The sequence below is a fragment of the Colletes gigas genome, unplaced genomic scaffold (assembly GCF_013123115.1).
Source record: "Colletes gigas isolate AHSC1104 unplaced genomic scaffold, ASM1312311v1 Colletes_gigas_Sc00007, whole genome shotgun sequence".
Taxonomy (NCBI): domain Eukaryota; kingdom Metazoa; phylum Arthropoda; class Insecta; order Hymenoptera; family Colletidae; genus Colletes; species Colletes gigas.
Window position 1 is genome coordinate 4078511 of NW_025106636.1, and position 12908 is coordinate 4091418.

Genomic DNA, 12908 nt, shown 5'->3' on the forward strand with positions numbered 1-12908 from the left:
TTTATTATACCCGATGTTAATGCATTTTTAATGCAAAATTTCGACCTCTCAGACTAATATTTATTACGTTCGAACTGAAATTTACAACATTGGACATTCGAAAAGGATGATATGACTTTCTCTATACGGTTGAAAATATCCTGAAAGCAACCTCTTATTTTCTCTAACGAAGGGCATCGAGTGATCGAAAATACCCGATTTCGATGAAACGTAATAAATAAATGGAGCATTACAAAAATATCAACCGTTAATTTTTGACAAAATCGATTGGAAAAGTAATTTCGTCCATAACGTCGAGGACAGTTTCGACCCAATGGGCACGGGATAATTAATTTACAAAAAAATATACAGGTCTAATATTTTTTCGATGCTCTGTTTCTCAGCCAAGTTTCATAAAAATCGGAGATCGTCGATCGGGCAATGCGCCATGGAAGTCTCGGGAGCCCAAGTTACCGTGTTCAACTGTGCTCCGTTAATTGTATCGAATGAAAATTCTGAGAGATCGCAATATTAAGCGTGAATTCATTACATTCGATCATACTCCATCCACCACCGACATCATTCATTAGATCTATTTCACACTGAGCGAACGATGCTGCGTGGTTTCTGCGATCGTGCGTAAAACTCTTGCGATAGTGCGGAACACGTGCGTCTGCGGTCCATGTTTGCACGGTTTTTTCCACTCTCCACTCTCATCGTTAAACATACGATTAATAATACCTAGTATGCGTTAAACTGTTTTCAATATCGATAGTCCCGTGTCCACGTACGCACGATATAATTCTTTTCTTCTCGTTCGAATATATATCACACTGAGCCGGCTGTGTGTGTGTGTCTGTGTTTGCGTGTATGCGTATGTACGTATGGGTATCCTGTGTACGTGTGTATCTTGAGTGTTCGCGAGTGTGTGTCCATCTTGGATTACGGCCTGGCAGTTTACGGCCCAATGTTTCGTTTACGCGTTTCACGAGGATGCGTCGAGGACCACGCGGGGGCGTCCCTCTGGATTTATAATCGACTCTCGGCACATCACCCGTGTGTGCACAGCGTAGAAAGTTCGAATTGGGACACTGCTCGGTTCTCGGGGGTTTCTTCCTCTCGGTCTCGTTACGCCTCGACGAATATTCATGGAACACCTGTGGCGCCCACTGTCCCGCCATTCTGGCTAGTAGCATTTCCGGGTGCACGTGCACTTGCGCACTAGATCGACGTCCTTTGTGTACCTCATCCCGTCAGCGCAAATCAGTCGAACCTGCAATAAATTCGTCGCATCTTTTATAACACTAACACTGAGTGTTAACGTAGTTCATAATCAGGTCAGAGATAAATCTCTTCATGAATAGGAAGATGCATAGCAATATCAAAAAGGGGGCAAATTCTAAGAGGTCTTGAACGGTCAAAATATTGTGCGTCGACTTAAGTAGGTATAGTCAGTGTCTGTACATGCTAGCCTGCAAATCTCTTACGCGTTTCACTAATTACTCTCTCTGATAAATCTTCCATAATATCTTGACTGTTTAATCTGATAAACGTGGTATTTTGCTATCTGTGTCAATAAATATATTCACTTGCGGAGGAATGTTAGATAGGCGTGTAGATTAAATACAAGGATTTTTGCTAATCTGTAAGTCTTGCGCATTCCACTCATTACTCTATGACTGTTTCTGACGTCTTTCTCATAAAGTCTCTCGCTAACTCTAACTTTCTAACTTTCACTCGGTTAATGAACTGTCATACTGTTTCCTGTAGCGATTTTGTATACTTGGAACTGCGCATTGCAAGGAAAATAGTCGGAGATGTATTGGTTTCTATCTACGTCTGACTATATCAAGGGACATACTACTGGAAAATCTATTCACTGCAACAGTAGACATCGTTGCCTAGTGTTATCGATCTCCTACTTTTCTATGGTGAATTTACACTCGATAGAACCCAGTTTATTGTTGACACAGCTAGTAGTTCACTGCGTATTCAGACAGGGTAGTTTCTACCACTATAATTGGACCGTACCTTGCGTCGTTTTGTTTTCCGTGGCAGGCAGCAAGAGTTGCCACAGCTACCCCAGCACTTGGCTAGCTTCACTGGTCGTCTACTCCGACATCCATTCTCGCTATAGAACTCTCTAGTGTGTTCCTTGCGACATGTCGGTGCTGCAATAGAGACATCCATATTATATACCTTCTGTTAGCTTAGCTTCTGTTAGTAGATTGGTAATGTTAAAAATGGCCGTACCTTTCTCACAGTACCGCCCATGCCATCCAGTTTGACACCGGCACGTATACGGATAAGGACTTTCGATAGGCGAGGGCACGCATTGCGAGCCCTTCCTGCATCCGTGACCCGCGCAGGGATCCGAAATTATTGTGCCAGGTACTGTCATAACGATGTCTGCAATCGATCGTGCTTGGATTAATCTTTTACCCTTAGAAAAGTTGTCCTAAAGTTTCGTAGATACTCACCGGAATGCTCGTGATCCGAGTTCTCTTGTTGCATAGGCTCCTCGTTGCTGCCACTATTCATCATTCCTTCCGGTTCGATGACGTCTCGCGCCTCGTCAGCCTCTTCGTCGTTAGACATGCATCCAGGAGTCACGCGGTGCATTTTAGCGGCGTTGCTGAAGTCTACTAACTTGTGATTGATCCACATCTCGGAGATGCAGCCTGAGATCAAATTAGAATCATTTTACCAAACGAACGATGTGGTAGCGTAGTTGTATCGATTAGCCTGAAACTGACCTTGGAAGCTCGTGATGTTCCTCAAGTGGAACTCCGTGAATGCTATGTTGGCGACTTCCGGCGTAACGCCGCCGACGTACATAGGCGCGAGAAGCTTCAGGTACTCCTTAGGACCCTCGTTGATGATGCTCCTAGCAGAACCACGGTCGACTCTCATCGTGAAGTTCTTCTTGATCGCGAGAAGCTCCGCCACGTGGAACTTGCCGTCGGCTACCATTTCGTAACTGTACATCGTCGAGGTTGGGTAGTTACCCACGTCGTACGAGACTCTCACGCGGCCGTTGAACAGCTCCACCGCGAGGTGGTCGCCGTTCTGGCCGTCGTAGAGGAGGACCCCGTTCTCCTGTATGGTCGTGAACACGATGGTCACGTTCGCTTCCGGCCTCGTGCGTAGTGGCTCCAGCTCGACCAGCGAGCTGTTGTCCACGAAGCTCAAACTCGTCAGGTACTCGCATCGTTTTCCTTAAAACACGATGTCAAACAGCATGAAAATAGCGAAAGTTTTATGCCGTTTGAGAACGTTGAACGGAGAACAATTAGTTCGATCGCTCACCGGTGTAGCCGGGGTGGCACTGGCAAAGGTAGTCCGCGGCGGAAGCGGGAGCTGGTTGGAAGCATGCACCGTGCTGACAGTCATGGTGTGCACATGGACTAGTTTGTGGATACAGCATGGCTGTCGAGGGTGCAGCCTCGCAGTACCTCCCTGTGTAGTCCGCCGCGCACTTACAAACGTAATTGTTTATGCCGTCGATGCAAGTAGCACCGTTCTGAAAAATAGTCAATAGTCGAGAGGACGTGAGTGAGATAGTTCGAGTGTTCGGTGAGTTATTATCGAGTGAGATAGAAGAGGGACAAGTACCTGGCACATATGATCACCGCAGTCATCCAAGTTGGTGGAACAATTGAGGCCGGTGAAGCCGATTGGGCATTCGCAGCTATAGTAGGTCCCGTGGTCGACGCATCGGCCCCCGTTCTCGCAGGGGTCGTGCCCTTTTGTGCAAAAGGGTATCTTCTCCTCGCAGTACTCGCCCATGAATCCTGGGGCGCAGTCGCATCTGTAGGCCTGTACGAGGTCGACGCAGGTGGCGTTATTTGCGCACTTGTTGTTCTCGCAGTCGTCGACGTTGTTCTCGCATCGAAGTCCCTTGTACCCGGGGGCGCAGTCGCAACTGTCACACACCGACTGATCGTCAATCGAGACATTGACCATGATCTACGATCGCGGTGCATCCGCCAATCGACGTTGCCACGCGCAATCAACTTATCCATCAGTACAATTTTTAAAAAATTTAATCAAGCAATCACAGGCTTGTTGCAATTTCACTTAGGAAATTCTTTTGTTGGTAAGTTGTTGCGCGTGGCTGCTACTCTTCGGGGCTCACGTGCAGGGGTCCCGTTTTGTTTATTTACACAAGAGAGCACGGTTCTGTCTACGTGCAATTTAGTGCTACTGAAACTACGATCTATAGTCTACTCGTCAACGCGTAAAATATTTTCGCGTCGACGCGCAATCGTAATCTTTGGCTTGCACATACTACTACCTACACTCGCTTTGGTTTTATTCGTGGTTTAATTTTGTTCGAGAACGATGCAGTATGCTACAGTAGATATTTAGGAGTGTGCGATCTGTTTCATGTGTTCATGTTTCATGTTTCGGTTACCCGCACATCCCTAATATTTAACTATACCGTGTAAATTAGTATGTCTCGTGCACGTCTACTCGGTTGTCAAAAACTACTAATTGCAGTCGTGTCTTCCATGTATGGAAGATTACGTCTGCAGCAGGATTCTCATGCAAGCGCGAGCCACGAGTTACTCCGCAAAGAAACTTCCGTAAAATTGAATTTGTCGAAAAAATTTAACTCGATGAGAACCTGGCGCAGACGTTGCTACTACGGGTACCACTGAACGAGCAAATAGAGGTCAGACCCGAACGAGCTGGCCAAAAGTCTACTTGGCAAGTTGGCTGAGACGTTTGGTACCTGAATCTTCCTTCCTCCAGTACTTTGCAAGTTCCGGTGTTCCGGCAAGGATTTCCATAGCACGCGTCAATTTTATGTTCACACCGGTCCCCATGATATCCTGGCGCGCACTTGCAACGGAACTTCCGATCCGGGAGCGTCTCGCAAAATCCTCCGTTCTGGCATGGCGAAGTGTAGCACAAGTCGCACTTGGCCAGGACTTCGGCTGGCTGTTGGCTGGCTGCGCGGAAGAAAGGTCTACGATTAATGAGCAATTTTAGTACCCCATTGTGACGACGGGCCAAAAAACCATGAACTAAACAGACTGCGTCACGGGCCAGTGAGAAAATCAAAAACATCTGCACGTGCGGAGCATTGAGGCGATCGCGAGCAATCGTGGCCAGCTAACCACACGAACTCCCAAAATTCCTTCTACAACACTACGATAGAAACACTGATCTAGAGCGATAAAATATTTTAAACATTTCAAGAGGACCAAGGAAACATTTTGATTATCTTCTCGCGAATGAACAATCGCGACGAAGACCCTAGGCGTTCCTAGGGCATTGATGCAATAGTCTACTTGATTGCTGTAACTGGCCACGTTTGCCGCGATCGCGATATCTGTCGTGGAAGTACATACTTTTGCATTGGAACGCGGTCGCAGGCGTCGTCAGAAGGAGCTTGTCCCTCATTGCTGGCGGCTCCATGCATCTGGCGATACCTGCCTCCACGAAGTCTTTCTTCACCCACTCGGCCAACCATCGCATACTGCAGTCGCAATAGAGCGGGTTGGACCCCAGAGCGCTATAAACACACCGGTCGGTGAATTATCGACGTCGAGAATGCAGTACGCTCGATCGCGGAACGTGAGAGATACTCACAGGTGGGTTATAGATTTGAGATCCTCGAATGCGCCCTCGGGGATCACGGAAATGTCGTTACCGTGGAGAGACCTGACGTAAACCGAAATTACAAATTATTATTCAACGGTTCCACAATGAATATTTGTTTAAAAAAAAAAATAATTACTTTATATAAGTATTAGCGCAACGTTGGAATAGAATTTCTATTTAAGAGGGATTTAAATACTTCAAATAAATAAAATTAAAACGATCGAATAAATTGTTTCCGACACTGACAGCGTAACGCTCGAGCAAGTAATTTAAATCGTAAATTAAAATAATTCGTTTATTGTGAATAATCATTCCTAAAATTGTCTCCGCAAATAAAATTAATAGCGACACCGGGGGGGAATAAACGTTGATAATATATCACGAATCGTCGCAACCGATAAAACGGCGCGTTTTTGCTCGTTAATTCGGCACAGATTGTTTCTTTGACATCACGTATTCCATTTATACCATTATCGAACTTTAATGTATGCCCAATTATCAATTGTTCTTTTCCCCCTGCGTTCTCCATTCATGGAAAACCAAAAGCTCCGCTGAAAGCTCCCAGTGTTTCATTCAGATACGGAAGTTTCGGAAGAAAAATGGCACCGTTTCACCGTTTACCTTCCGCCCCGTTATTTCGAGTAATTCTTTCCCCCATAATTTATGGAGAACATTGGAAATACTGAATACGAAACAAAGATGTAAATCTACGTATTGTCTGAGAAGAGAAGTAATGGATAATCGAAACTCACATTATTCTCAGCGATTTCAAGCCGGCGAGAGCGTTGCGTTGAACACATTGTAGCTTGTTGTAACTGATGATCCTGGAAAATTAATAGTCGAGGTTCGAGCACCGCGTAATATCACGAGAGGCAATAGCAAACTCGATACCGAATTACAAACATTGTTGCGTTCGCCAAAAGTTGTTACGATTTTTCGAGAAACTAGAAAATCACGTTAACTTACAGGTGTGACAATTTGGTGAGATTCTTGAAGGTGTCGTTCGATAGCATCGCGATCTGATTGTTGCTCAGGTCCCTGAAAGTGAAAGCGCGAGAACTTTGCTTTAGTATTTTTTAGTTTTCGAGTCTTCTCGGGATGGAATTTGCACGTGTATTTTATTTACAATCTAGTGAGAATCCTCAGGTGGTTCAGCCTCTCTGGCTGGATCGTCTTGATGTCATTCACGTCCAAATACAGCTCGGTGGTTTCCGGCGGAATCCCACGTGGAATCTCTGTAAGCTGAGACCTCGAACACCTCACCACTGACCCGGCGCAATTACATTGGGGTGGACAGTAATCGTCTCCTAGGCAACCCACGCTGTCGTCTGCAATTTATAAAGCAGACGGCGGATCGTTAATCTCGGGATCAATTCGAAAGGTCGGAAAAGAAAGCGAAGAAAATATCAGGGGATATTTTTAATCGATGGACTTTGTTTCTTCTATAAAACTATTATAGTTTCAATAATAGTTCGTGAAATTTAATACTATTTAAAGAAATTTTTCACTTAGAGTCTCTTTCGTCAAAATATTACTAGCGAGATCGATGTTAATCTATTCAGGAATAAGTAAAAGCTCGTTTTCGGAAGATTTATAGTAAGATTAAATCAGCAGTTAATTTAAGGGGAATTAGTTTCACCGATACGGATCTTAATGTAGCTCAGATAGCAATTGGAAATTTAGTTTTTTTTTCGTGTAAAGAAAGGATCGTACTGTTGCATTTGAATTCATGATGAGGGATGTCCTTGATGACAGCATCCTTCAATCGTGGCGGATCGTGACAGTGTCCAACGACGTCAGACATGTCGCGTTTTCTTAGCCATCCAGCGAACCACGCGAGATGACAATTACAGGACAAAGGATTGCCTTGCATGTTGCTGAAAATGGGAGGCAATTTGTTAAACTGCCATTAATTATGTGCACGGAAGCATGAAATATTTTAGCAGAGGGTATTAAGGAAGTTGGAGCGTATGCATTAAAACTAAAATGAATATTAACCAGTCACGATCCCTACGGCCCCCTTGTAATATTACACTAATTAAATATTCATTTTCTTACAACTACTAACCTACTCTGTGAGTAATTTTTATGTTCTGTTATCAACAATAATTTCCAGTCATTAATAACTCGCTAATTTCACTAGTACTAAAGAGTAACAATGCGATGCCTCATAACTAGTTCAATTGAAAAATCTCGTTCATAATATCTGTGATTTTGCAGAAGCTTCTTAATATTCCTTTCGTTAACGATAGCCAATTAGAGATTATTCACTTATCAATGTTAAATCCTCAAGTGCATCAATTTGATAGTCTCGTTTGTAGTCATTTAAAGTAATTGTTTTTGCAATAATCAATTGTTAAATTTATGCATAATATACATTATACCATATAATAATAATATATTTCTGTGATATTAATTGCATTGACTACTCTAGTCCACAAGTTTAATTGTTTCATTAGCATCTGTTACTAGTAACTTCTATCCAATAATGATTAACAATAATTGTTAAATAATGTCGCTTGTAATAGTTAAATAGCAGAGACCCACGCAGTGAGAGAATAATAGCGCAATATCCACCAGTTTTAACTACTCAAACCCTCTAATTTAACAGTTCAATTCACATTTCAATTTACTGCCATGACATAATAGCGGACGCTGAGACCAATTTAATGATGCATGATAACATGATTTTAAAATGACCTTGCGCATGGTAATGTGTTTTAGTCTTACATTGCTTAAATTAAAAGGTTAAAAATGTACAAATTTGATTTTTTCGCATGCAAGTCGTTTTCTTCATACAAAAAGGATATAAAAATACAGTAGAATTTCGATTATCCGGCACCCGGTTATTTAAAAATTATTTTTGGCTACGGGGGCTAATTACAATTACTTTTTGTGAATACACATATCCCTGAATTCCTACGCACCTTCGAGAAAAAATTCGAGTTGGTGTGAAGTTTTTCGGCAAAATTAAAAAATTTCAAATCGTTCTAAAAAAATTATTTTCGATTGCAGGGGTCAGTTTCAATTATCTTTGGTGAATAGACATACCACCGAAATCCTACTCACTTTCGAGAAAAAAATTCGAGTTGGTGTGAAGTTTTTCGTCAAAATTAAAAAATTTCAAATCGTTCTAAAAAAATTATTTTCGATTGCAGGGGTCAGTTTCAATTATCTTTGGTGAATAGACATACCACCGAAATCCTACACACTTTCGAGAAAAAAATTCCTTACCGAAAATGTAATGTCTGACCATACCGTTGATACGTTTCACTGAAATTTTTCGGCAAAATTAAACCATTTCAAATCGTTCTAAAAAAATTATTTTCACCTTCGGGGGACAATTACAATCACTTTTGGTGAATAGACACACCCTCGAAATCCTACTCACTTTCGAGAAAAAAATTCGTGCAGGTGTGAAATTTTTCGGGGGAAAAAAAAATTTCAAATCGTTCTAAAAAAATTATTTTCGATTGCAGGGGTCAATTTCAATCATCTTTGGTGAATAGACATAACCACGAAATCCTACGCACTTCTGAGGAAAAAAATTCTTTATCGAAAGTATGTGTTAGATGATCGGAATTTTACTGTATTAGTAATTCGGATTGAGGGTGGTAAGGGGATCAATGGTTGCAAAAAGCACTTACATGGTGCGTATGTGTGTCAGCCCTTCGAACGCGCCTTGCATAACGCAAGTTATAGCGTTCCCGTGAAGGTTCCTGCAAAAATGAAGTTCGAAGAGTACAATACCCGGTGATACCGTTTTATGAAGGGACATAAAAGTTTCTACTCACAGAGTCTTAAGATTCGTCAAGCCGGTGAACATCTTGTTGTGAACTTCCCTCAGCCTGTTCTCTGTCAAGAGTCTGTGGAACGAGGAGTCGTTTATTTCCACGAGACAAGAATGTCACGGTATAAAGTTTCGAAATTATTAATAAAAAAAAAAAAGAAAAAAAAAAACGACCACGCTTTGGAGGTATTCTCTCTACTGGTCGATGAGCCGCGGGATTACGGTTATTCGTGACGAATCATCCTCGGAAATGAAACAGAATATCGAATATTCTCGGAGAGCAGAAAGTGGAATATGTCGAGATTGATGAAAACTAATAACATTTTTAATTATAACCCTAAAAGATTATATTTGAGTTTCAAACATTTTTCATACGATCGAACAACAACTTTTCACGTAAAATTCCGATTCGAATAAAAATTGTTTTTTTTTTTAAATTTGTTTTTCTTCGCTAATATGCGATAGTTTAGATCAGCTTCCGCACTCGTGTGCACTAAAATATACACGAGCTACCGGCATCCTCCACCCCTCCGACTATCTAATTAATCGACCCATTGTCCCGTTAATTGCCTTTGAAAATTAAATCCTATTCTGCTTCGTTAAAGCTCGTTTCAAAGTCCCGATCGAGTTAGGCACAAATAACGCAAGTAATCTCGACACTCCGAACACGCCCGCCATTATTTCAAACTTTCTCAGCGGGAAACATTAAATTGAAAACAATTAACAATTCCTGAGCAGGCGAAAATAGCCGGCGTCGAAGGTGCTCACTGAATTAATTAAGGAACAATAACATTTTACACTGGGGGGTTCAATATTAAATCGAGTTACGGAATCTATACTTTGTCACATGTTTCTACACATTCTCAGGTTTCGTGCATTAATGATTGCAATATGGAACGCGCTGTAATCGGTCGAATGTCACTTCTCATTGTCCCACACGGACGATTAGCCTCCCGCTCGCGTTCATCAGCGAGAAAGACAACAAGAAGCGAAAAAAAGCAACGTGGGGTTGCAGAAACACTTACAGGTCGGTGAGCTTGTGCGCCCCCAAAAAGGCTGACGCCTCGATGCGTGAGATTTTATTCTTCCTGAGGTCCAAATGCTGCAGCTCCGGCAGCTTCTCGAACAGGCCGTCCGCTTTGATCTTATCCAGTTCATTGTTGGCCAACAGCCTGGGCGCAAGGACAAAGAAAAGCCGGGAGACGTGAAAGTTAGAGCCCATCGTCAGCGTCTGATACGGCGAGCAATTAATCGCGCTCCGGGGCGTCGATCCATTAAACGAGTTCGAATAATTTATTTCGAATAATAGCACGGCGCTCGTCGCGCCTAAAACCCCCCCTTCGGGCTAGCTTTTAATCAGATAATTATCTTGTCGGCCGATTGAATTAATTTTCTCGCGCGAAGGAAACGAGAGCCCTGAACGAGCTCATTCATCTCGATCGATTGTCCTCTTTTATTTTGCATTCTCGCTCGATAAAGTTTCGTTCGACGGTGAAACAATGCTCGATAATTAAGAGACCGGGTCACCGTTGTCCTGATGTGTAATATTTAGCCCGCGGTAATCGCCCCGTTACAGTGTGTCAGGTTCTATGTTGCGGTGTATCAATTACCCTGCTATAGTGTTCCAGTTAATCTGTTGTTGAGTATCAATTATCTTGCTATAGCGTATCGGTTAACCTGCTATATTAAATCTATTGTCCTGCTATAGGCCACCAGTTAGTCCATTGCGTGCTAATCTTGCTATAGAGTATTCATTAGCCTGCTATATTAAATCTATTGTCCGGCTCTAACGTGTATCAGTTAACCTGTTGTAGGATACAATTATCCTGCTATAGTCTATCAGTTAGTCTGTTGTAGTGTATCAACTATCCTGCTATAGTCGATAGAGTAGTTAGTGTGCTCCAATGAACCAATTAGCCTGTAGCCATGTAAATAAAATGGATAGAGTCAGGTACTCACAATGTAGACGTGTAAATTGGCAGCTCCTTCGGTATCGAGACGAGCTTCTTGTTAGAGCAATCGACGGTCGCGCCGTTACAAGTGCACGGCGCTGGACACTCTCCAGGCAGGATGCACTCGCCAGCCCTCTTCGTCAAGAGTTCCTCGTCGCCTACGAATAAATGACCGGATATATTCCACTTCAAACAATCCCGTCTGATCCACCTTTCCTTCTCAGGACCACAGAAACACGTCGTTCTTGGATGAGTTAGCGAATTAAAGCAATTAAATTTGGCGGACAGTTTGGTCCAATATTTGTCGAATCGATGCATGCAGGTGGTAGACTTCTTGGTGTTCGTTCGAAGTACCATGGCTTCGAATACAGTGCAATGTTAATGTAAATTTTCAACGTAGCTTTTAATTCATAATTTTAGCGATTCCAACATGTTCGCAAAAAACTGTTTCCTCTGCACGTCATCGTCGATGTATTGTACAATTTTTATGAAAACCATTTCTCTCATATTGGGTGAAATACTGGACGTATTTCGGAGCAGTGTAATTCAAGCGCAGCTATTATTCCTATTTTTATCTTTTGCTTCTGGGAATTTTTAATATTCTACGGCACTCTATGATGTAACTGCGAATGAAAGGCAAATAGGTTAACATTGTTTTACTCGGTTTTATACGTAAAATGTGTGTAATACAACGTGTGGAATAATGAACTCGTCTCGGTTAACTTCAAAATATGTTCGTAACCCAAAAACAACATGAAAAGACGTAGAACAGACGCGGACAATGATTTCCAGATCGCTGCGCGTGAATTACACTGGCAGACTTTCAGTTCTGACTTATTAAAATGAGTAATATTACTTCAGTGGCTCTCAACTTTCATTTCGTGTAATAAGCAGTACTACGTTCCAACTTTTCTGAATCAACAACTGGTAAAATGCGACGAGCTCCTTTCGCGACAGCCTGAAAGGGTTATCATTATCGCATCAGTGTCGTCCGTGTTGATCGAACTGTGCAGAACGTATTAATATGTTCTAACTTTTCCGAATCAACGGCTGGTAAAATGCCACGAGCTCCTTCTGCGTCAGCCCGAAAGGATTATTATTATCGTGCAAGTGTCGTCGACGTTGATCGGACTGCAGAACGTAGTGCTACGTTATTATCGGCCGTGAGAGGATCGAGATCACCGGTAACCGAGTAACCTCGTCGTCGATCGTGACGGTGGAAATCGCGAGGACACGAGGCTCGCGGAGAAAGTGGCCACGCGACGTTGCGCGCTCGTCTTATTAAACGCTGAACGCAAATTACCGATATAATTACGTACGTGTACCGCGGCGGACAATTTGTAACGCGGCGTATAATGCGATGATAAATCACCTGCGCGCCCGTACTCATACATAAACATATTCACCTCTCGGAGCACATGACATTCAACACTCAATTAACGTGCGAGAGAGCTAGCGTTATTGCGCCGATGCTTAATTTAATGATATCGTCGCTACTACTGTTCATTATCAAAATTTATCGTCGCGGCATTAACATGGTAACCCGGTGCGCGTGATCACGCCGCTGCCTGCTT

At 42.7% G+C, this 12908-nt stretch overlaps 1 protein-coding gene across 1 annotated transcript in view; it reads right to left on the reverse strand.

Moving 5' to 3' along the window:
* Positions 1–435: 435 nt before the first annotated feature.
* LOC122396106 (protein slit) overlaps positions 436–12908 on the reverse strand; it is a 385949-nt gene continuing 373476 nt past the window's right edge. The window contains exons 13-30 of the mRNA XM_043394233.1: positions 11342–11492; positions 10408–10554; positions 9387–9458; positions 9240–9311; positions 7301–7469; positions 6719–6918; positions 6559–6630; positions 6345–6416; positions 5581–5652; positions 5280–5503; positions 4718–4916; positions 3595–3904; positions 3289–3502; positions 2736–3197; positions 2492–2660; positions 2233–2354; positions 2011–2150; positions 436–1252 (exon numbers count right to left, since the gene is read on the reverse strand). Of these exons, the coding sequence (XP_043250168.1) occupies positions 1166–1252; positions 2011–2150; positions 2233–2354; positions 2492–2660; positions 2736–3197; positions 3289–3502; positions 3595–3904; positions 4718–4916; positions 5280–5503; positions 5581–5652; positions 6345–6416; positions 6559–6630; positions 6719–6918; positions 7301–7469; positions 9240–9311; positions 9387–9458; positions 10408–10554; positions 11342–11492 (2954 nt within the window). The 3' untranslated portion in view covers positions 436–1165. The remainder of the gene's footprint in view (positions 1253–2010; positions 2151–2232; positions 2355–2491; positions 2661–2735; positions 3198–3288; positions 3503–3594; positions 3905–4717; positions 4917–5279; positions 5504–5580; positions 5653–6344; positions 6417–6558; positions 6631–6718; positions 6919–7300; positions 7470–9239; positions 9312–9386; positions 9459–10407; positions 10555–11341; positions 11493–12908) is intronic.